General features: G+C 38.2%; 3 protein-coding genes across 8 annotated transcripts in view; 2 read left to right on the forward strand and 1 right to left on the reverse strand.

The window, feature by feature from the left end:
* The window catches only part of LOC117153014 (basement membrane-specific heparan sulfate proteoglycan core protein-like), a 328715-nt gene that overhangs the window by 185484 nt on the left and 118721 nt on the right, over positions 1-24510 (forward strand). Inside the window, exons 25-27 of the mRNA XM_033326552.1 lie at positions 7209-7448; positions 7749-8015; positions 8613-8888. Coding sequence (XP_033182443.1) covers positions 7209-7448; positions 7749-8015; positions 8613-8888 — 783 coding nt within the window. The remainder of the gene's footprint in view (positions 1-7208; positions 7449-7748; positions 8016-8612; positions 8889-24510) is intronic.
* LOC113157398 (low affinity immunoglobulin gamma Fc region receptor II-like) overlaps positions 10111-24510 on the forward strand; it is a 40708-nt gene continuing 26308 nt past the window's right edge. For all 3 annotated transcript variants that reach the window (XM_026352888.2, XM_026352889.2, XM_026352886.2), the window contains exon 1: positions 10111-10352. In XM_026352888.2, the coding sequence (XP_026208673.1) occupies positions 10247-10352 (106 nt within the window). In that variant the 5' untranslated portion in view covers positions 10111-10246. The remainder of the gene's footprint in view (positions 10353-24510) is intronic.
* LOC113157400 (voltage-dependent T-type calcium channel subunit alpha-1I-like) lies at positions 19451-21981 on the reverse strand. Of its 4 annotated transcripts, none has more exons than XM_026352891.1 (6): positions 21731-21981; positions 21343-21491; positions 21039-21224; positions 20800-20902; positions 20179-20591; positions 19451-19921 (listed from the first exon to the last, which is right to left on the reverse strand). In XM_026352891.1, the coding sequence occupies exons 1-5, from the start codon at positions 21782-21784 to the stop codon at positions 20283-20285; spliced, it is 801 nt and encodes a 266-aa protein (XP_026208676.1). In that variant the 5' UTR covers positions 21785-21981; the 3' UTR covers positions 19451-19921; positions 20179-20282. The 4 variants fall into 4 exon arrangements, 3 of the variants coding, with proteins under 3 accessions (XP_026208676.1, XP_026208677.1, XP_026208675.1); XM_026352892.1 differs by having other exon boundaries at positions 20179-20326; positions 20436-20591; positions 21343-21981; XM_026352890.1 differs by having other exon boundaries at positions 21343-21981.

Genomic DNA, 24510 nt, shown 5'->3' on the forward strand with positions numbered 1-24510 from the left:
ATCAACACACTTGCTGATGTAGCTGGTCACTGATGATGTGTACTCCTCCAAGTTGACGGAATCACCGGTGGTTGCAGCCTCCCTGAACATGTCCCAGTCGGTGCACTCAAAGCAGTCCTGAAGAGCAGAGATGGCTCCTGCTGGCCAGGGCTTTACCTGCTTCAGAACCGGTTGGGAGAGTCGGACAAGTGGTCTGTATGCTGGAATTAGCATAACAGAGATGTGGTCTGAGTATCCGAGGTGGGGGCGGGGCTCCGCTCGGTACGCGCCGGGGATGTTGGTGTAAACACGATCCAGCTCGTTGTCCCCTCTCGTTGCAAAGTCCACATGCTGATGGAGTTTAGGGAGCACCAACTTGAGATTTACATGGTTGAAATCTCCGGCAATGATGATCAGTCCGTCAGGTTGGGCGTTCTGCACGTCGCTGATAGCTCCATGTAGTTCACCCAACGCCTCTTTGGCATTAACGCCAGGAGGGATGTAAACTCCAAAGATGAAAACAGTGGTGAATTCCCTCGGTAAATAAAAAGGTCTGCACCGAACAGTCACAAACTCCACAAGTGGTGAACAGTAGCTGGAAACCAGCACAGAGTCCTTACACCAGTCCATGTTAATAAAAACACACACACCACCGCCGCGACTCTTACCGCACAGAGCTGGGTTCCTGTCGGCTCGAAACGCGGTTAGGCCGTGTAGCTTGATGGCGGCGTCCGGGACTCTGTCGCTGAGCCACGTCTCTGTGAAGACAAAGACGCAGCAGTCTCTGTACTCACGCCGCGTAGTTCGCTGTAGTCGGATGTAGTCCAGTTTATTGTCCAGGGAGCAGACATTAGCTAAAAACATGGACGGTAAAGCCGGCCGGCTAGGGTTAGCACTTAGCCTAGCCCGGACACCCGCCCGTTTGCCGCGTTTCCGCTTCCTCGAGCACCGCTTCCGATGTGCCTTCGCCCGGCCACTGGCCTCAGGCAAGGCCGGAGACTGGGGGCCTGGTGTTCGTGGCCGAGGTCGTAACCCGAGGTCGCGGAGGTCGTCCTGCAGATCATCATGCAGCTTGGTCGGTGCATTATACCTGAGTCGAAGCAGCGTCTGGCGATCGTAAACCCGAACACAACTGTTGTTGGTGTTCATTATTGTGTGTGGTCGTGCTAAAAACGCGGAAAACCACGAAAAGCACCATTGTTGGTCTCCGGAGAGGCCGCTGCGAGCTACTGCCGCGCCGCCATCACTTCATACATCAAAGAAATCTCTAGAACTGCCTTTTTTCACCTAAGAAACATTGCTAAAATTAGGAGCATCCTGTCCCAAAGTGATGCTGAAAAACTAGTCCATGCATTTGTTACTTCCAGACTTGACTATTGTAATTCCTTATTAATAGGATGTCCCAATAACTCATTAAAGAGCCTCCAGTTAATCCAAAATGCTGCAGCCAGAGTTCTGACTGGAATTAGCAAGAGAGATCATATTTCTCCAACGTTAGCTTCTCTCCATTGGCTCCCTGTTAAATCCAGAATTGAATTTAAAATTCTTCTCCTAACTTATAAATCCCTTAATAATCAGGCTCCATCTTATCTTAAAGACCTCATAGTTCCTTATCTTCCAAGCAGAACTCTCCGTTCTCAGACTGCAGGTTTACTTGTGGTTCCTAGAGTTTCCAAATGTAGAATGGGAGGCAGAGCCTTTAGCTTTATCAAGCCCCTCTCCTGTGGAACCAGCTCCCAGTTCAGGTTCGGGAGGCAGACACCGTCTCTACATTTAAGACTAGACTTAAAACTTTCCTTTTTTATAAAGCTTATAGTTAGAGATGGATCAGGTGACTCTGAACCATCTCTTAGTTATGCTGATATAGGTTATTCTGCTGGGGGACCTCTACTGACAAACTGAGCTCCTCTCCTCTCTCATTTCTCCTGTATCAATGCAAATGCCACCATTTTATGTCATTTACTTTGTGTCTTCTCTCTCTTTTAGTTGTGTTTCCTCCTCTCTGTCTCCCTCTCTCTGTACTTTTCTGCAGGTATCCTCGGCCTGGAGCTGTACATCTCCAGAATCCAGTTCATCTGCCCAATGTTCTTGATGCTTGTTGTTGTCTTTATTGCCTGCTGTTCTTTTCTCTCTTCTCTTTCCACTCACCCCAACCGGTCGAGGCAGATGGCCGCCCACTATGAGCCTGGTTCTGCTGTAGGTTTCTTCCTCTAAAGGGAAATGGGATTGTTGGGTTTTCTCTATAATTTTTTGTATAAATATTTTCTGTAAGGTCTTAAACCTTACACTGTAAAGTGCCTTGAGATAACTTCTGTTGTAAATTGGCGCTATACAAATAAAATTGAATTGAATTGAATTGAATTGGTACTATGTTGATTAACTGAGTGAGGAACATTTGTATTCAGCTTTTGTTATTGAATAATATACAATAATATACATGTTTAAATAGATATAATATAAAATCCGGGATTTCACATAAAACAGAGACAATGCAACAAGTGAATTAAATATTTTGATATACATATGTATGATACATTCACACACAAGATCTATTTACAAACACGCTCTTCAAACATACACAGACATCACATTCACCACAATACAGGAAATATGAAGGGGGTGAGGGCAGTGAACACTACGCAGTATAACATGCACAAATTAACACACAATGTAAAATATATGTTACACTGTTTGAAAAATGAAATGTAATATGTAACAATAATACATTTAAATTATTAATATTAAGTGTTTTATTTGATTTTGTGTTTGTTTTATTTAATTCTTTAATATTCTCTCTGTCTCTTCTTTTCAGCTTATATAAACAGTTGCTGAGCAGGAAGTGTGAACATGTTTTCACACAAGTTTTCTGTGGTCAAACTAAATACAGACATATAGTATGTGTCCACAGTTGTCTCTTTTCAGATGCAGTTTTCTCCTGATTGAAAGAGAACAGAGTTCTCAGAAACACAGAGACAGACTCAGTACTAAATGTGACGATGTGATACTTGCTCTGGATGCTGAAGATATTCTGTGAGTACACGACTTTCTCTGTTTGAATGATACAATTGAAGGAAAATATTAATAGTGAGAAGAGCAGAGAGTCAGGAGTTTGTCCAGTTTCTCAGTTTGGAGGACTGTGGTAACACTCTACTGGACTGCTTAGTTTTCTACATGTACATATATTCACAATCAGTGTATTCAGGCTGAGCTATAATCATGTAGATATGTCAACTATGAGATTAGAAACTTGTGTATATGTAGAGAGATTATGAGGAGACTTCAAATCTTATATATATATTATTTTCCACTCATTTGAAAGTGTTGAAAGTGAAGAGAAATGTGTCATGTTATTTCTAAGACAAGAAATTATAGCTGAAAATCCAGATGAGCTTTCTCTAGAACAGTTTAGATTAGTTTTTCTTTTTGTCAGTTTGATCATTTCTGATGACTCAGCGGGGAACACCTGTGGTCGAAAGTACATAAAGTACATTTACTCAAGTACTGAACACGGGTACGATATTGGGATACTTGTACTTAAATATAATATTTCTATTTCATGTTACTCCTACATCGACCAAAGTGGTTAAAATTAGCTCCATCTTTACCAGCTGCAAACATTAGTGATGTTTCCAGGTGGCTGTATTATATCACATTAATAATGGGACAATTTGCATAACGAGTACTAAAGATATTTTTGTTTTTTCTATTTTCTTTTATCAATGATTTTAAAAACTTTCTTTACCAGTTTATTGCAGTTAATAGTATACATGTGAAATATGTTCTCCTTTTAATTCATTAGTTTGGTTTCACTGGAGTGAAGCCAAACAAACCATTACTACAGTCTTCATCACCACTTTATTTATTAAAATTGACTAATTAGTTTTTGTTGAGTAAAGCAGCTGTAGGTGGAAGTTAAGAGAGTTTCTGAGATCGAACCTGTAAAATGGGCTATTTTTATAAATCTGGTGTAAAAGGTTAAAGGTTTTTACTGTAGAACAAATTATATAGTTAATATTTATCTGTTTTTTTTACTGTAAATCTAAAGTTTTATTTGGTCATAGAACGTGGGAAGAGTAAATATATTAAATGGGGAATTTTTGTTTCTGTTAGTTTCTGACTTCAACACAACAAAGTGAACACTGTAGTTAATGGTTTAACCATGATGTTATTCAAACAGTTGTTGTTGTGTTTGAAATGTAGCTCAAGAAGTCATCTCTATCTCTGTTGTTAAAATATATGGAAAATCCAGAAAACCAGTTCATCATCATTTTCTGTATTTCTAGTACAAAAACTGTACAAGTCTCCTGTTTTCCATGCTGTTATCCAAACACTCTACTAACAATGTTCATCACTCATGTTTCTCACATTTACTTCACATATGAACTAACTTGTGTTTTCACAGAGTTTCTCTTCATTTGCTGCAGTTTGGTTAATTTCTCCGAGAGTCGGTGTTGGATGTGAGGATGGGACACACTTTTCTCTGTGTGCTGCAGTTTTTCTGTGAGTAAATCACTGATTGATGGAACAAATGAGAGAAAATGTTTTGGTGAGGAGAACAGAGGATCAGAGGTTTGTTCACTTTGAACAGAGCACACTTATTATCAGCTTGGTTGTTTTGTAGGAAGGATCTTTAGAGGACGACTGTGTTAAATCATCAGATACAGTTTGATGTGATTTTTACCACTGATCATTTGTTACATTTAGTCATTAATGAAAGTCCAGTTGTTTGCTGTGTTTTCCTCTTAATGTGCTAAGTTTCAGTCTTTATTTCAGTGCTGAACACAATCTTCTCCTCTGGACATGCTCAAGGTAAATGTTCACTTCTCTTCTTCTTATTTAATTAATTATGATTAATCTCTCCCTGTGAGTAAAATAGTTTGTACTGTAATACTTTATATTCATAACTTTGTAGTTATTTTTTAGTTTCTATTGGTTTTAGATGCTGTTTTGACCCTTGAGCCCAACTGGTCCAGTTTTTTTACTGGACAGTCTGTGACCTTCATATGTGACATGAGGGAAGGAAAAGACACTGACTGGAAATACAGATGGAATAAAGACGGTCGAGAGTTTGTTCAGTACAATTCACATAAACGCTTCACATTACAACTTCTATCTACAAGTTACAGTGGTCAATACCACTGTTTTGGTTTCCACAGGAGCTCAAATCAAATAAAAAAAAGTAATATTGTCTCTTTAACTGTATCAGGTGAGTCATCAATGTTTTACCAACAGAACTGATAGTATTTATGATCTTATTCTTTCAGTGTGTTTTGTCTAATTGTCTGATTTTAAATTATTTCAAAATATATTTTAATTTCACTGTGTAAAGATTTTTTTTTTCTCAGAAACTTTGACCAGAATTACTTGATAGTTTCAACACATGGTGCATGTTGGTGCACTGTAATCTAAAACTGCTGTAGTACTGACTGTAGGCATTGAAAGATAAAAAAAATGTAAAATATGTGGAAGGATTCCAATAGTAGAGTCTGTCGCATGACTTGTATCTAACTTATAAGTCACTTTGGAGACAAGTGTCTGTCAAATGACAAAGTAAATTTAAATGACTTTAAAGTAATTTCCATCTGAATAATTTACATGTTTTGTCATATTTTATCAACAGATAAACCCAAAGCCAAACTTACAACAACAATCATACCAGTATGGGGCAGTGTGACTCTAAGCTGCTCTGTGAATCCATCATCTGGTTGGAAATATTACTGGTACAGAGGAGATCAATCCACTGAACTCCTGATCAGACAAGATGATGTTTTCAAGTCAAATGGACAAATCAGTGTCTCACAGGAAGGACAGTACTGGTGCAGAGGAGGAAGAGGAGAACCAGTTTACTACTCCCAGTACAGTCAGTCAGTTAGAATTAACACACTGGGTGAGTTTGATAAGAAGATTTAAAACCTACAATGTAGAATAGAAATCTGTCTGAATACAATTTAACATCTTTGTTGTTGTTGTAAATTGTTGAACATCAACAGTCTCAAACAGGGTGGTTGCGACTCTGAATCCCAACTGGTCTGAGATCTACCATGGAGAAATATTATTTTTTATTGTAATCTGATATTTGGTGATTTAAGTTAAACTGACTGAACCTGAAAGTTGTTCTCATATTTACATTAAAACCTACACATTTCATGATTTAAGTTGTTTATTTCATTATTTTAAATTGAAACAGCTATACCCAAAGCCAAAGTGACAGCAGGTCCAACAATCATACCAGTAGGAGGTAGAGTGACACTGAGCTGCTCTGTGGACGACTCTGATGGTTGGAAATATGACTGGTTCAGACGAACTTCAAACTCTAATGAAGTTCAGGTTGTTGGTGAAGAAAACAGAGATATCAGAGTCTCACAAGGAGGAATCTACAGGTGCAGAGGAAGAAGAGGAGAACCAGTTTACTACACTGATTACAGTGATGAGGTCACAGTTGAGATAACTGGTGAGTTTAGTTCCTGTGTTTCTAATATTTCAACACATCTGTCAGGACATTTTACACCAATCAAGTTAATTCAGATAATTCAATATTTCTATTTGTGTCTCTCAGTTTCCACTTCTGTCTCTGTGACTCTACAACCTGACTGGTCTCAGATCTTCAGTGGAGAGAAGATCACTGTCAGATGTGAGATCCAGGGAGGTGGAGACACTGAGTGGGATTATGAATGGAAAACACCTCAGTCAACTTCACATCAGACACATGTTAATTACTGGACTCTCAGTGTTTCTGAGTCCAGCAGTGGAAACTACATGTGTAGGGGCAGAAACAGAAGAGACTCCTATTCTTCAACACAGTGGAGTAAAACCACCACACTGACTGTATCAGGTCAGTTTGATATTTTTATATATTCTGAAATACAATACTTCACATTTACAATTAGAATTTGTAGCAGTTTTCTTTGTATTCATTGTATATAATATATAACACCACATTGAACTCTTGGAGATCACTTACTTGTTGTGTTCCCTTATTCTAAAATGTGCTGTAAAGGCTACAGGTAAACCAGTGAATCATGGGACTAATAGAAATGCATCAATCTATCTTGGTTTAAATCTGAATCTATTTGGGAGCTGGAAGTAAAGTTTCTCTACTACACTTTTAAAAAACTGTTTGATGTTTAATATCAGCAGCAAATGAATTAGTCAATATAGTGAAGTCAATGAAATGTGGGGAAAGTCTTATTCTAACATTTCTATGTTTGTTTTTACATTGAACTAAACAGCAAATAGACCCAGAGCCTCACTGAGAGCAGACAGTGAAGTCATACCAGCAGGAGGCAGAGTGACACTGAGCTGCTCTGTGGACGAGTCTGAGGGCTGGAAATACTGGTTCAGACATAACTCAGGGTCTTGGTCATCAGAGAACAGAGTTTCAGAAGGAGGCGTCTATTACTGCAGAGGAGGAAGAGGAAACCCAGTTTACTACACAGAGAACAGTAATGAAGTTACTATTATTAAAACAGGTGATATTATTTTTCTATTACTGTATTAATTAGTGATTCTCATCAGAATAAGACCTGAAAATACATGTTTGTAGATTTTAGGTGGGATGGTCTTTGTGTTTTTAGTGGACAGATGTCAAAGAGTGAGAGTCAGAGTTATCAGATGATACTTTCTCCTCCACTTGTTCTCCACAAAACTTCATGATAACAGTTCATAAATGAGTCAAACTCTCATTTGACATCTTATAAATCTTTGAATTATTGTTTATTGATTTGCTGATACAGTAGATATTAGATAGAAAACTGTTTCCATGTCAACAGTTTCCATCAGGCCCACTGTGACTCTGGATCCCAACTGGTCTCTGATCTACACTGGTGAAACAATCAGTGTCAGATGTTGGATCCAGAACCATGAACGTACTCAGTGGACGTATGAATGGAGACCAACAAACCTGAACACATATCCAACACAAAGTGAATACAGGATCGACAGAGCTGCTGAGTCCCACAGTGGAGACTACAGTTGTCGGGGCAGAGGAGACTATTTGTTAACAGAGTGGAGCAGAGTCATCAAACTGACTGTGTCACGTAAGTAGGACAATGAAGAAAATAATGAAAATTATCTTTAATTTAATTTAAAACTTCTCTTCATGTTTACTACAAGAATAAAGATAAAGTTAATGGGGGTCGGTTGTGTGGAAGGTTCTGACTCTCTGTCATTATGTGGTTTGGTTTTGTCTCATGAGGTAGCTCAGATAGCTCTGATTATAGATCAGTGTTAGACACTCTGGACTCAAGTCCAGAATCTCAGACAAGTCCAGTTTCCACAGAGCACTGAACTTCGAGAGAGTTTTTTTTTTACTGAGGTCAAATAAACCTGAAAAAAACTGATAAGTAATGCATGATGCATCTGTAGTTAATCACATCAAATCACAACAAATAAACAGGAAATTAAAATACGACCCATGTTTCCATTTAATAAGTATCTAATTAATTATTTATTTAACACATGAAAGAAAATATTTCATTATGCAGATCAGTGATAATATAAATAATTTGTGCATCCATGATACAATGAGTTCAGCCATATTTAGTTTTAGTCATTTTCATTAATTTATTTTAGAACATTACTCAGATTTATGAAGACACTAATGCTTTTTTATGTCTCTGTTCTAAAATAAACAGCAACTAAACCAGAAGCTGAACTGAACGCTGACATAAAAGTCATTCCAGTAGGGGGCAGTGTGACTCTGAGCTGCTCTGTGAATCCATCATCTGGTTGGAAATATTACTGGTACAGAGGAGATCAATCCTCTGAACTCCTGATCAGACACGATGATGTTTTCAAGTCAAATGGACAAATCAGTGTCTCAAAGGAAGGACAGTACTGGTGCAGAGGAGGAAGAGGAGAACCAGTTTACTACTCCCAGTACAGCCAGTCAGTAAGAATTAACACACTGGGTGAGTTTGACAAGGAGATTTAAAACTCACAATGTAGAATAGAAATCTGTCTGAATACAACTTAACATCTTTGTTGTTCTTGTAAATTGTTGAACATGAACAGTCTCAAACAGGGTGGTTGTGACTCTGAATCCCAACTGGTCTGAGATCTACCATGGAGAGATGATCACTGTCAGATGTGAGATTCAGGGAGGAAACACTTCGTGGGAATATGAATGGAAAACAACCTGCTCCATCAAACCTTCAAATCAAAATGAATTCAGGATTAGTTCTGCTTCTTCATCACACAGTGGAAACTACAGGTGTAAAGGCAGAAAGAAAAATGCTCAATATAAAACAACAGAGTGGAGTGATTTCATCAAACTGACAGTGAACAACAGTAAGTCAAGTTATATGTCATTCAAACTGAAAATGTTAATAATTAATAGAGATTTACACTCATTTATTTGGAAGATGATTTAATCTAAAGTGACAAGTTACAAGTGAGGTACAAAGTCAACAAGAACAAATGTTTCAGTTTTGTTTTGTTTCAATTTAGATTTTCCATAGTTAGACCATCTTAAAGTTTCTAATACCTATTACAAGATTATTCAAGTTCAGATAAATTGAATTTAATGTTTCACAGTAGACATAACATGTGGTGATACAGAGAAAACCTGTTTCCAACAGATAAACCCCAGTCTTTCCTCAGTGTGTCTCCATCCTGGCTGAGTCCTGGAGCCTCAGTAACTCTGAAGTGTGAGGTTGAACATCCATCTGCAGGATGGAGGTTCTACTGGTATAAGACTGTTCCCAAACTGTCTGACAGACTCTACAGATATGAGCTGCTACCTGGTAGTGACAGTGGCACTGAAGAGGATTCTTACATGGTTCATGGACAGACACACACAGCAGGATATGTGTGTAGAGCTGGAAGAGGAGAACCAGTGTTTTACACTGAACACAGCAAACCAACGTTTGTCTGGTCTGGAGGTCAGTTTGTTCCTTTGTTCCTTTCTTTTCATCTTTATCTTCCAGTTATTTGTCTGTGACCAACATGTAAAATCTATGTCAGCAAAGTAATGAACTTTGTAAAGCTGAAGAAATCTCCAGGTGTCCTGTTGACTTATGATATTAATAAGAATGAGAAATCTTTTGAAGTTCTTCTTTAGCTCTGTATAAGTCACAACATGTGTGTGTACAACATGTTTTGTGTTTCAGATTTTCCTCCATCAGCGTCTCTCACTGTGAGTCCTGACAGAGTTCAACACTTCACCTCTGACTCTGTGTCTCTGAGCTGTGAAGGAAACTCTACTGAGTGGAGAGTGAGGAGGTTTCCTGAGGACAGTTACCTGTCCCTCTGTTCTGACTGGGGGACGATGACTGGATCAACATGTAACGTTAGTGGACTGAACAGTTCTGCAGTGTACTGGTGTGAGTCTGGATCAGGACAGTTCACTAATTCAGTCAACATCACTGGACACAGTATGTTGGATTCTTTTCATTTCATTTCTGTATTTACAGCATCTTCTAAATTCAGTTATATCATTTACTTCCATAGAACTGAGTTGTAGACAGTGAAGTTTTCAGAGTTTAGTTCATGACTCTGCTACATGGTACAGTAGATTAAATAACATGACATCAACAGACAAACGTCTCATATCACAACTAATAATCTTGGTTTGTCTTTACAGTTCCCTTTGTTGTTGTTTCTACTTTATAGTGTACTGTTCAAACAGCAGCTCCCTCTGGTGACCACATTTGGTGACACATCTCATTAGGGCTCAAATGAAAAATGACACAGTATATTGATGTGTCCATATGTCCTGTTCTCTCTAGAGCTGCTGTAACAAGCTGTCGTTTGGCTTCATCCCAGTTGCAGCTTTACTCTTATTCTGTTTCCAAAGAGAGGACAGTTCCATACTGTCTCTTATCAATGGTGAAGATCAGGATTAGTCTGAAGATTTAGTGTCAATCATCACATTCAAATCAAGTGTTGGATCATTTATTCCTAGAAACTGTAGAAAAGCTGTTTATGTGTCGAAAAGTAACTTATAGTTTGTAAGTATTAGATTAAATATCAGTAAATAAATGTAGCATCACTCTACGTCAGCTTCTTCTGCAGATGATCTCTGACTGAAACTTGTTACTGTTTGACTGTTTTCTAGATGCAGATATTATCCTGATGAGTCCTGTTCATCCTGTGACTGAGGGACAGTCTGTTTCTCTTGGCTGCAGATTGAAGACAGGACAAAAACTTTCCAACAACGTGTTTTTCTATCAAAATGACAAACTTGTCCAAAATGATACCAGAGTGGAGCTGATTATCTCTGCAGTGTCAAAGCCACATGAAGGTTTCTACAAATGTCAACACTCAGGAAAAGAGTCACCACAGAGTTGGATGACAGTGAAGAGTGAGTAAGATTCAAATGATTTATGTATTTTCCTATGTGTAAAATAGATCATTTGAAGTTTCTGACTACAACATAATATTTATTCTTATTGTCTCTGCAGGACATGAAATATTTCCGTGGTCACTGATCATTGGACTGGTTTGTGGAGTCCTTTCTCTCGTTCTTCTCGTTCTTCTGCTCCTGTTGTGTCGCTTCAGACGGTCCAAGCGTGAGATATTTGTCTTTCTGATATGAGCTGTTTATTTGCTACTTTCTCTTGTATTATTCAGATACATAGATGTGTTTTAAAGTCATAGCATGAAACAGCAGCAGGATTCTTTATGTTTGAAAACTATGTAACAACAAATGTCTTTTTCACAGATTCCTGCTTTATCAGGTCAGTAAACTGTTTCCTCTCTTCTTATATTTAACAGCAGCACTTTCCACCTCTGGATTAAACATATGTATTTATTTCTGTTAAGGTCGATTCAGTCAGAGAGCAGCAGCCCCCCCACCACAAATCACAGGGTCAACCAGAGTGAAAACCAACATAATGACCAGTCCTCTCCTCTCCATGGTCAGTATTTGAACTGATGATGATGATTTAGGTTTCTCTGCTTTACCTTTTTGTTATTTGGATTCTTATTGCTGTTGTTGACTTTGCATTAACTCTTCCTTACAATCAGTTCCTGAGGTGATTTAATCACAACAAGAAATCCACATGTAAAACTGAATTTTACATTGATTCAACCTGAACTGAACCTAAACTACCACATGGAAATAATCAAAAAAAAATTATTGCTCCACTGTTTTCTTATAGGACACGACTGTAGATGAGAAAAATATGAATATATCTTACAGACCACAGTGTGACTTATTAAATTTAAGAAATGAAGACTATGAAATATTAAAGATGTGCTGTCCTTGCACTTGTTCTATTGACAGTATCTTTATTTGAAATATAATTTTTAATTGTATATAAATGTATTTATTAATTTTCCCTGTAGGTGAGGCTCACATCTATGAATCAGTGAACGACTCTGAAAACACTGGAAATGGTACAGTAACAATAGATTCATACTGTATGTTTAGTTAGAAATGTCTGTAATGATTTAATACTAAAACCATCTGTATATTTCAGATGAATCTGATGATGCCACATATTATTTGATTGAACTTAAAACCTTTGGAAAGAAGAAGGGTGAGGACTCCAATTATTAAACAAGAGATCTAATTTAAAGATTTTACGTCCTTCTGTGTCTTAAATCATCGTTATTTTTCTTTGACGATTTCATAGGATTATTTCGGGAAGTACAGTCTCAGAAATCAAAGCTTATGTCACATGGTTAAATATAATTATGGGCCAATATGCAGTTCAGTAAAGTCACCATTCATCGTTACATAAATCAGCTGTATGTTATATGTCTGCTGAACAAACCAATGCTAACATGTTGTTTCTGTTACAGATGACAGTAAGGTGTATGCCCAGATCGACAGAAACAAGAAAGAGAAAGCCAAGGAAAACAAAGGTGGGTAAAGTCTGCGCACTGCATGAAATCCACATTTGCAAATGTTTAAGTCTCTGCCAACAGCACCAATTTGAAGCAGTTTACAAACTGACCCCTTTATCCTGAGCTGTGACAAGACATAATGGAAAAATACACTGCCAGCCCAAAAGAAAAGTCACACTAATATTTTGTTAGACTGCCTATAGCTTTGATTATGGCACACACTCTCAGTGGCATTGTTTTAATAAGCTTCTGCTATGTCACAACATTTATTCCCCTCCAGAGTTGCATTATTTTTTTTGCACATCCCAAAGGTTCTCAATAGGGTTAAGGTCTAGACTCTGTGGTGACAATCCATGTGTGAAAATAATGTGTCACACTCCCTGAACCAGTATGTCACAATTTGAGCCAGATGAAACCTGGCATTGTCATCTTAGAATATACCTGGTCAATAATAATAATAACCTGGTCATTCAGTATATTCAGGTAGTCAGCTGACCTCATTCCTTGGTTACATAATGTTGTTGAACCTAGACCTGACCAACTGCAGCAGCCCCAGATCATAGCACTACCCCACCAGGCTTGTACAGTAGACACTAGGCATGATGGGTGCATCACTTCACCCTCTTCTCTTCTTACCCTGATGATTCCATGACTCTGAAACAGGGTAAATCTAAACTCATCAGACCACATGACCTTCGTCCACTGGACAATTCTTAAACCAGTTTTAGTAGTTTCAGTCTTCTTAGATGTTTTCTGTGCTTAATTTATGCCTGTAATTTGACCCTTCTAAAACAGGTTAACATCTTTTCCACAACCACAGCATGTGTCTTCTGACGTGGTTGTTTAAAAACCTGAGAACTGAGAAGTTACTCACTGCATCAGTTAGGGTTAAATAACTGGTTGGTAGCTGACACATAATCATCCATGCAGTAATTATCTAATGGGAGACTCTTACCTCTTACCTGTCTTTTTGTATTACTGTAAGTTTATTTTGTAGAACTGTAATGGAGATATTAATCTGACTACCTGTCAGTTCACTATGTTATCATAGTTAATTATGACAAAAAAAATATTTCAATCAGATCACTTCTGTTAACAGAAAAATCTTCTGCTGCAGCGACAGATGAACCTGTTTATTCCCAAGTCAAACCTGGAACGTCTTTTGGTAAAAATGCTGCCATGTAGCTTATGGTGATGATTTATTTGACAAATAATTAGATAAGTTACAACTCATAATAATGTCAGAAAGCATCTCTGATAACTTCATGTTGTTTCTGTGTTTTTTATCAGGCCTGTAAGGAAAACAAACCAAAGACAAATGATTGACAGTATTTAATAAAACCACTGTGAGCATCTCTGCTAGAAAACATGACAACATGCTCAGTAGTTTGTCCTGTAATGTGTTAATAGATGACACAACAGAACACATCATCACACATGCTCATAAGATTATGATGTACATATTCTGTTATTTCAGCACAAAGCACAGATTGCTGGATGTTCCAAACAGCAGCTAAATGATCATTTAGTTGTACAGTAGGACAGAGGTGACGGTGCAGAGAGAAGCTTTTTCAAACACGTTTACTGTGTATATGTAGTTTGATCTACTACATATCCTGCCCATATATGTACAGTATGTAACTATGTATTTTCTATTTGTATTTTTACCTTTTTACACATATTTCCAGTAGTAAGTTGTTTGTTTTTAATTGCTTTATGTACTAAACACATCCCACAGTCTTTTCCCTCTGACATTATCAAACTTGACAAAAGACAGATTGTTGTTGTGTGAACTGTTCAGAGCAACAAGACATTTGTTCTTTTCATTTCAAACATCACAAACTAGTCCCGTTCATCTCAGTTATGTGAAGGCAGAAAGCTCCGAGACATTCAGATGAAAAACATGAACAAATACTGAAAAGTGTCTTCATGGTGAGATCCCACTAGGTGTGGATGTAGGGAAAGTGTTGGTAAATCTAGAGGAGATCAGCAGAGATTAGACGTGAAGCACAGCAGGGCTTTTCATGTCCCCACATGAGGTTGAAAATCTGTGTTTTCCATCAGTTCTTCACATACAGGATGTTATTTCAACTGTTCCTCTCTCAGTGGCTTCACTTAGTTTGTTCCTGACTCTGCTGTTTTCTTGTGGTGTTTCAGTTTTAAAATCAGATTTCTTCATCTACTTCCTCATTAAAAACATCATCACCAAAGATAGTTACACTGAAAAGCAGTTTTTAATTCTTGCTCTGTTCTAACTCCACTCTTCATGCAGTATGTGTGTCAGATATGAGACATTCATTGTGTGTGTGTGTAAGTGATTGAATGACTCACTGTAATCTGGATCCAGTCACAATAAAAACTAGATTATTTGTATTTTATCAATATTTATTTGTATATATTCTTTACAATGTTTCAAGATGATCTATGTACATGTATTCCTTGATGTAAACGATGCATTAGAGCAGTTTGACCCATTTCAAGTTTCACTGGGTTCTGTGAATCAGCTTCAGTCTTGTTACAGTTCCTCCCTCTGCCCCTGTCTGCGGCTTTGGTTTTGTTTTGTTCTGGTCTCACCCTCCTGTCTCACACCAGATATGGACTTCCTCCACTTTCCGCCCTCCACTCACTGCTGGACTAATTGACTCATTCAGTTCACCTGTGCATCCCTCTGATTTAAAATCACCCCTCAGTCCTCAGTTCGTTGCTGGTTTGTCGCTCATTCATGACACATCTTTCACGTTCGTTCATGCTGCTCATTTCTCATGGACCCACGTCAGTTTGTCTGTTTGTCACTCTGCTTTTTGGATCACCCTGGACTGCATTTAGTTTGATGGACTTTGTTTTCATTCGTGAGTTTGTTTGTGAGTTTGTAAGTTGCCTGCCTTTTGCAGTGTTTTTTAGTTGTTACTTAGTCCTGTTGGTTTTGTTTGTTTGTTCCTGCCCATCCTGCCTCCTGCAGTGATTTTGGTTTGTTACTTTGTACGTCTAGTGAGTCTGTTACTTTCTTTTCCGCATTAGTGCGTGGTTTTTCGTTGCTACTTTGTATTTCTTATTCGTGAGTTTGTTTTTGTGTTCTGTTCACGATAGTGTGTTCAGTTTTTAGTTAGTTTCTTTTGCCTGTGTTTCAGTTGTTACTCTGTATGTTGGGTTATGGTTTTGTTTGTATGTTACAGCGTTTTTGGGTCTCTTTAATTTGATACTTTGTTGGTTTGTGTAGTTTCCGTGTCCCCTGCCCTTCTTTTGTTGTTAATAAATATACTTTTGTTTGTACCTGTTTGGTCCCTGTTTGTTGGTTTGTAACAAGTCTAGTTTCAGAGAGATTCTTTAGTCAGTCTGCTTGAAAAGCACAAACATGTTTCACTGAGTTTCTCTGTACTTTAAGCTTCATTTCATTTGCTGACAGTTGGAACCAGTTTAGTTCCAAATGTCCTTCTTTAAAAAATGAAATTTACTAAATCTATTCTAATACTTTAAATGCTTCAGTCACAGTTAGTACTAATTAGGGTTGTGATGATAGGTTCATTTAAAAAACATTGATATTCATCTTTGATACCTCTCCTTCTTCTTCTTGCTCCCTTTGGGGGTCTCCACAGTCAATCATTTGTCTCCATCTCACTCTGTTCTCTGATTGGTCCTCTGTCACACCGACCATGTCCATGAACCTCTTTGGTCTTTCTCTTCTCCTCCTTTCTGGCAGCTCCATCCTCATCATTCTTCTCCTGATATACTCTGCATCCTTCCTCTAACTGTGCTGTCCCTCTAATCTACTCATTTCTCATCCTTTTCACTCCCACTCGTCTCAAATCTCTTTGTTTTTCTTCAGCACTGCGTTCTGCTCACATGTACCTCAACAGACAAACTGTATTGGCTACAATCTAAACCAGTTTAGTTGAGTTGACAAATCACAGATTTTAGTTTTTATTGTATTTTAGAAAAGGTCCTGTGAGATCAGGGATTGTGTTTTACTTTACTTAAATGTTTCACTACTCATCCAAGTAGCTTGTTCAGTCTGAGGATAGTTGGTTAGAGACCTCAACCAGCTGCTGTTACTGATACTGTGAAATATATAGAAGTTACAGAAGAATATGAGGAGCTGTTGCTTCGGTGTAAGATGGTGCAAGAAGTCACATATGCCTCAGTTGAGCTTCAGACCATCTCTGAGAAGGGTGAGTGTTTGATTTAATGAGAACTGAGATCAAATGTAGTGTAGTGAGAACAACTAGTAATAAATAGAAACAGTAACAGTCTTTTCATTCATTGATGTGATCACTGCTAACAGGGAAGAAACATGAACCAGAGGAGAGCTCTGTTTATTCTGAGGTGAAGATTGGATCAGCTGCAGGTACGGTTCATTACTTACTATAGTTAGTTTTCTCTAATGTTTAACAATCACCAGTAAACACTTCATTTTAAACAGTTTCTATGTAACTTTGAGGTGTTTCTGATTCATTTAAAGTTTTGAAATGTGAAGTTTAGATCAACATTTTTTAAAGTTCATGTTTAATTTCATTTCAACTTTATTTTCTGTTTCCATCCACTGTTGTACTGTCCCTCTTTGTTTTAGATGATCATGTGCTGAAGTTCACTCCCACAACACAGGTAAATTCAAGAAAAACTACATCTACACCCAGTGTACTTGGATTACTACGGAGTTCCTCACAATGGGTCACAAAATGACTTGTGCTAAATTATCACAAAGAACTGTCAAAATGGCTCCTGGCTGTGTCCCAGATTAAAGTGTTTTTAGAAGTGTTTCTTTGCTTTTCTATTTCCTGTTTCATTTACAGCAAATACACAGTGCTGCTACATATTTGACTTTCTAATACCTGATCTCAAACCCACAAGGGGTTGAAAAGATCATTCAGGAGCTCAGAAACGATGACGTGCATTTATTCAGTAAGAGGAAGAAGAAGAATTTAAAGTTTCCTTCAATATTTATGTGATTTCTTAATAACCACAGACGTCTTTGCATTGAAGACAGAACTGATATTCACCTTAATAAGCATCTCCACCAGAAAGACACCAGAGAACATGTAATCTGCCACATTCAGAACCAATCGCTCCTAAAGGGTGGTAGATTAATTTATAACTTGCTTTTATTATGTATTACATTTAGTTAAAATTATATATTCTTCATTCCAACAAATGAGTAGCATCCATCTTGTCTGTGTGTAAGTATGTATCCAGGTGCACGAGTGTGTGTCACTATATGGACATGTGTGTATCTACTGCACATCTTGATACCATGTGAGCGTTTACTCCGTGTCGCTCTCTGGTGCAACATATTCAGTATGTGTGTCTCACTATGCTGACAGGGTCTGTTGAAGGCCTCTTCATGGCAATGACAATACAGCTCAAGAGAATTAACATCAGGATCACGTTGTCAAACATCTTGTGAGAGATCACGCAGAGGTAAAATAGACGGAACCTAAACACAAACATACATAATACGCATTGGATTAGATAAATGAAAGCAAAGGGGAATTGAAGATACTGTAAAACTGAAATGATATTCCAAATTGTAATCCTATAACACTGTGTTAATAATTCAGTTATCTTAGTTAGAGTATTTAAAATACATCCCAGAAAAATTATTTTAGAGTATTGTTATATCAACTTCCCTCTACTGTAGACAATTTAATTCATATTTAACAAATGGGTCTAATCAGACGTGATTTGAAGCCATAAGCCAAAACCACTGGACACAATTAAATCTAGTTCACGTTTGTTCTCACAAGACACTCAGTTGTCTCACTTTATTTGCTGGTTGTATTATTTCCTCAGACATGTCCTGTTCCCAAATGATTAGTCTCTTGACACAAACTCTTCCTTCCCTTCCTATTTCTCATCTGACACACATTTCCCTATTGAGCTCTAGTAGCCTGTTTCTGTCTTTCTAGTGTGTATTATGACCATTTCTAGCTAATTTTCAATTTTGTCTTGCCCAGCTGTAAATGGTAAACACTGGGGCAACTTGGGGTTCAGTGTCTTGCCCAAGGACATTTTGACATGTGACATGGCAGCCGGGAATTGAACCACTCATCCTATGATTGGTAGATAACTGCTCTACCTATTAAGCCACGGCCTCCACATATATACCATTGTTTGGGTTGATTAATAGACACCTGGTTCTGACCCGGTGCTTGTTTTTACCTTATCAACCTGTCTTTTCCCTTTTCAATATTCAATCATTAGAGTAAACACACTGCGACCTTGAAGCCAATAACGAATAACCTGTTATTGTACAACAGATACTTCTTAAGGATGTTTCAGAACAGTAGGATCATGTCTAATGATAATAAATTCACATTTTGTCATCTGGTGGTAATAATATAATACTTACCTGTTCTCTGGAGGCAACATGTAGAACGACCAATCCTCGTGCTCTTTGAACCAGTGGAGCACTTTTCTGCAGCCTTTCATAAATCTCTGCATGGGTCGATATTTGCACAAAGTTTTGCACATTGTGGCCAAAGGATTTCCAGAACCTGATTTCGGCTTATTTCGTCTTTGTTGTCTTTGCCACTGACCTCCAATGTGTTTCAAGAAAAAATACAAACTCAGTGAAGTTTAGTAGTTTTAGATAAAGTTATCACTTTTTGGATTTCCAAAAGAAAGAAGCAAGTGTCTGTGGCCCAGATGAAAAAGGAATTCAAACACAGAAGCCAAACAGGCAAGGCAGTGTCAAAATACATTTTATTAACAATAAACAGAGTAGATATATTACAGATAAACTGCAAACACGCAGAGGAAATAAAATAATGAAAGACGCTCACTGCAGAAGGCAGGAGGAAAATTACACAAAAAAAAAAAACAAAACAAAAACGCTCACTACAAAATGTAGGAGGAGAAAAACAGAGAAAAAACCAAACTACAGACTAAACCAGACTAATGCAAACCTAGACACCATGAAACTAAATAATGCTGAGGGGAGAAAGCTAGAGGTCGGGGAAATAGACGAACAAGGAACAACAGGATACATGGGAGACACATTAACAACAAGCAATGGACATGAGGGAGCTTATAAACAGGAGTATAGGGATGATGATGATGAGCAGGTGTGATGACCGATGCAAGCTGAGGAGCGGGGAACCAAAGGGACCGGAGACAGGCTGAGGTAGAAGAACGCCTCTGCTGGCAGGGAAGAGAACTGCGGGGAGACATATAGACAAGAGATGAAAAAAAACAAAGACACAGAAACAAAAACAAAAAGCAACCAAAAGAAGAAAAAACCCAACTTCTGACATTGTAACAGCGTAAAAATTCAACTCATTGTTGTTTTTAGTCTTTTTATGTGTAGACAGTGACATCATATCGTTTAACACGCTGAGATATTGTTAAATAAAAAGTGAAATGACAGCAAATCATTATGTGCGATTAGCACATAGACTTAACTAAAAAACGTACTTTGTCCTCATGAGCATCTGCAGGTTCAATCAAAGCCTGGATGTTATGAACTTAGCATTTCTATCTGTTAACAGTCATTCTCAGGGGTTCGGTTTGGCGAACTTTCAGAATCCAACAAAGAGTTGTCTCCTTAGGAACCTGAGTGACGCTAGAACAACAGGAAACATATCGCAAGTGTTTGGGGGTGTTATGTTAGTGTTGGTCAATAAATTATAAAACATGTAGCTCTTAGAGAGAACTGAGGCAGACATTCTTACCTTAGCCTGGAAGTTGTCAACCACTATGCCCACGAGTACATTTAGAAGAACATATTTTCCAAAAATAATAACTGCAACAAAGTACAGAGCCGCCCATGGTGAGGTTTTAGCCATAGTGTTGTACAACACTAGGTTCCAGTTCTCCAGAGTCAGAATCTTGATTGACAGATTTAACAAAGAGAGCAACACAAACTGATATTATTGGACAAATTGCATGATGTTGGAACACAATGTACAATTATTAAAAATGTGCTAGTTACCCTGTTAAAAATTTAATTAGGTAATCTAACTATTTTCGCTACTTCAAATCAATATAACTTATTGTATTGGATTACTTTAAGACTTCATGACGACACAAACTAACCATGGCCCAGAGAAGGCTGTTAAAGTTTTTGCGATCGGGGATGATCTCTCCATTCGGAGTCTTAAATTTAAATTTACAGCCAAACAGGTGCATTCCTATTAGACTGCAAAGAAACGACAGTCAGAATAATTCATTATTTCATTCCTTGTGGTTGATAACTGTATTAATAGAATAAAGCTTCCTCTGACATTACATGTGGTGGAATGGATTGTGTGTGTACTTTGCACAGATGTACCTGCCTAAAAATGAAAATCCCAAAGAAGAGCAGCCTGAAGAGCGGGGCCGCCCCCTCTATGGTCCTCCTTAGCACAGTCAGCTGTCTCTTCATGTAAGGGAAGAATTGAACCAGCCGTACAAACTTCAGCAGACAAAATGTTCTCAGAACTGACAGCTTGCTATCAGTGTTTTTCATGATGTCCCACAGACTGAAAACCACAAAAACAATGATTTTTGATTTCTGAAAAAAACACATATTTTATAAAATTTAAATGCTACGTTGCTCACTGGGAAAAGCAAAAGCCAGGCTTCATAGGATCATCTCACCCAGTAAAAACGATGACAAAGTCAAAGAGGTTGTTTCGGTCACTGAAGTATTCCCACTCAAGAGTGAGCAGCTTTATGGACATCTCCACAGCAAATAAGGTGGTGAAGATCACATTACTGATATGTGTCATTTTTGTCAACTCCACAGGCTGTAAGTGGAGAAGATGGAAAGAAATAAAGGAATATAACAAGAATAGACAGAGGGCAAGACAGATAGAGCTCGAGGGAGGGAGCAATAGCCCCATAGCAGCCCTCTTCAAACTAATTGTCAGCCAGAACTGGTTTAGTTTTTGAACATTTTAGCAGCTCCGGTATCGCATTCACCTCACACACCTCAAACTTGCAGAAGCCTGCAGTAGGTAACACAAAAGCAGACTCTCCTTCTCACCTGCTCATAGTGCTCAATGGCCAGGGTGAGTACACTGATAAAATTCACCAACATGACTCCTCGGTGCTTTTGACAATCCCCCGAAGTTGTTTTTTGCAAAAACACGAGGTCACAGTAACAACATAAAACTACCAGTGAGGCGAGGAACAAAGTAACAAAACCAAAGTACAACAGAAAACAACTGCTCAGTGGCAGGAAAACAACTCACAAAAAGAACTAAGTTCAGAGGGCTGAGAGAGGGAGAAAAAAAACAGGGCTGATGGCAGGCTGGGCGCAGGTTTGGGAGGAGGCTGGAAACAGAGGTTGTGGCTGGTGGGCGGAGTCCAGAGGGAGAAGGAGAGGAAGAACTGGGGAAAATCCAAGGCTGGCTGGGTGCCAGGCCGAAACGGTGACAGATGTTTTTAATCCAGCCGGTTATGTTGTAACGAGGCTGTGTGAAAGACACAGCTCCCTCTCGCTGCTCTCCTGTTTCTCCTCCCATGTTCTCAGAGAACTGAGTGGTGATGACGACTACACAGACATTCGTCATGATAAATGAGCATATCTGGTTGGAGAAAAATAAGCAGCTACTTAGGGTAAGGGTAAATGGCTAGATTAGAGATTCATTTATATTTACAATTATTACACAGCTGATTTTGAGATTAAAATTAGCCTATTTCATAACTGAATCTGACATTTATTAATTACGTTTTAATAACTTTGAAAATGCAGTAATAATTAATTTCGACCACGGTATTAATGTGCAAACCAGAAAAATCTGTCAGCTCACATGACGGAGGAGCCGAATGCTGCAGTAACTGTAACTCATTTGTGCCTTTAAACTAGATAAATAATAGACTTGCATCACTCTGCAGAGAATAAGCTTTAGCTGGCCACGTTGTGGGCTACAATACTGTGACTCTAGGTTGTGGAGGTGCATTAGTAAATGTTCTCCCTCTTCTCGCAGTTCTGTTGTCACTTTACTTATTCTTTTTGTTAATATTTTCATGACTTAAAAATTTAAAAGTTCATTTTTGGATTGGATGGGTTCCTCTGGCTGTTCCTAAGACCTGGCTCAAAACCAAATGTGATCAGGCTTTTGCCAGGAGGGTTCCTCAATCTTGGCCCTGTCTTTTGTTGACACATAAGAACATGCTAAAACTTTGAAGTTCCTAATTAAAACACAAAAACAAAAAAGTGAGTACTTACAATACTGATGGGAATAAAAATAATAATATTCCAGAAGGAATCAGTGTCCATAATATAAAACATGACCTCTGACCATTCTTTCATTGTGACAACCTGTAGGTAGAGAGAGTTAGGGAGCAATAGAAATAGAATTAGTTTTAAATATCTTCTTTAAGTAGCTTCTAGTTAGAACCCAAAATCCACAAACTGTGCACTGCCAGAATGAACATCATAATACAATCTCAGGGTCCAAATGAAATCTCTTCCTAATATTACCTGCACATAGCGAAGCCTTTCTTACCTGGAATATAGTTATCCAGGCGAAGCCAATATTATCAAAATGGGTGTTTCCCATATGTGGGTTGAGGTCTCAGGCGCGACAGACATCAGTTCACACAGTTGTTATGACTGGATCCAGTCAGTGCAGGCACAGCTGGTTTGGAGCAGGGAGCAAGCAATGAGCAGTGTTCCCCATGCATACTGTAAGGTGGTACAATGGAGGAGGTGCTGCATCCCTCCCTTGTTATCAGCTGAACAGAGGAATGGTGTTTCTTCATCAAAGCTGGACATATAGTACGGCTTTAGGGACACATTGTAAGTTCTGGATAGAAAAAGAAGGAGATAAGTTTAACGTTATTAATTAAAGGTACCTAGTAACTTAGTAAGGTAACTAACATACTACAGAAACTAGAAATTTCATATCATTTTATACATTTTTAAAACTCCGACCAGCAGATAGCGTGAGGTAAAGTCTTTTTTTACAGAGCAACAGTTAAAAAGACATTTTATTAATATAATGATTTTATTTTAACTATATTTCTAACTATATTACTTATCTGAGGTCATAATCATAATGTAAAGAAATGCAAGAAAAATCAGTTTTTCTTTTAGGTCATTTTAGGTTTTGTGTACAGCAACTACTTTAAAAGTACTAGATATAGAAATATGGACACTACACAGATATCTCAGTGTTTGTTTACAGACTTTCCACTGCATAGCAACAGTTGGCAGGTGGCGGGAGCGATGTGGACTGCTGATTGGTCAGAGAGAAGCGTCACTATCGCTGATTGGTCAGAGAGAAGCGTCACTATCGCTGATTGGTCAGAGAGAAGCGTCACTATCTCTGATTGGTCAGAGAGAAGCGTCACTATCGCTGATTGGTCAGAGAGAAGCGTCACTATCGCTGATTGGTCAGAGAGAAGCGTCACTATCGCTGATTGGTCAGAGAGAAGCGTCACTATCGCTGATTGGTCAGAGAGAAGCGTCACTATCTCTGATTGGTCAGAGAGAAGCGTCACTATCTCTGATTGGTCAGGGAGAAGTCTCTGTTATCTAAGATAAGATAAAGCTTTATTGTCATTGTACAGTCACACTTGGTACAACAGTACAACGAAATTGCAAACTGTCCCACATTGGTGCAAGGAGAGAGTAGAAAACAACATAAATATATATATACACAATTATATATACAAATATACAATCTACATTCTTCTAGAAAAACTAAACCAGATGTGTGTGTGTGTGTTCATGAGGGCTATTGCTCTATTGTAGAAACTGTCTCTGAGTCTGTTGGTCCGTGACCTCAGCACCCTGAGTCTTTTTCCAGAGGGCAA

The sequence above is a fragment of the Anabas testudineus genome, chromosome 18, assembly GCF_900324465.2.
Source record: "Anabas testudineus chromosome 18, fAnaTes1.2, whole genome shotgun sequence".
In the NCBI taxonomy this organism is placed as follows: domain Eukaryota; kingdom Metazoa; phylum Chordata; class Actinopteri; order Anabantiformes; family Anabantidae; genus Anabas; species Anabas testudineus.

Coding starts and splice junctions, on each gene's coding strand:
- LOC113157400 (XM_026352890.1), bottom strand. CDS start 21,587: ATGGGGCTATTGCTCCCTCCCTCGAGCTCTATCTGTCTTGCCCTCTGT. Junction 21,225..21,342: donor TTTGTCATCGTTTTTACTGG/GTGAGATGATCC, acceptor TGTGGTTTTCAG/TCTGTGGGACATCATGAAAA. Junction 20,903..21,038: donor TTTGGGATTTTCATTTTTAG/GCAGGTACATCT, acceptor GTTTCTTTGCAG/TCTAATAGGAATGCACCTGT.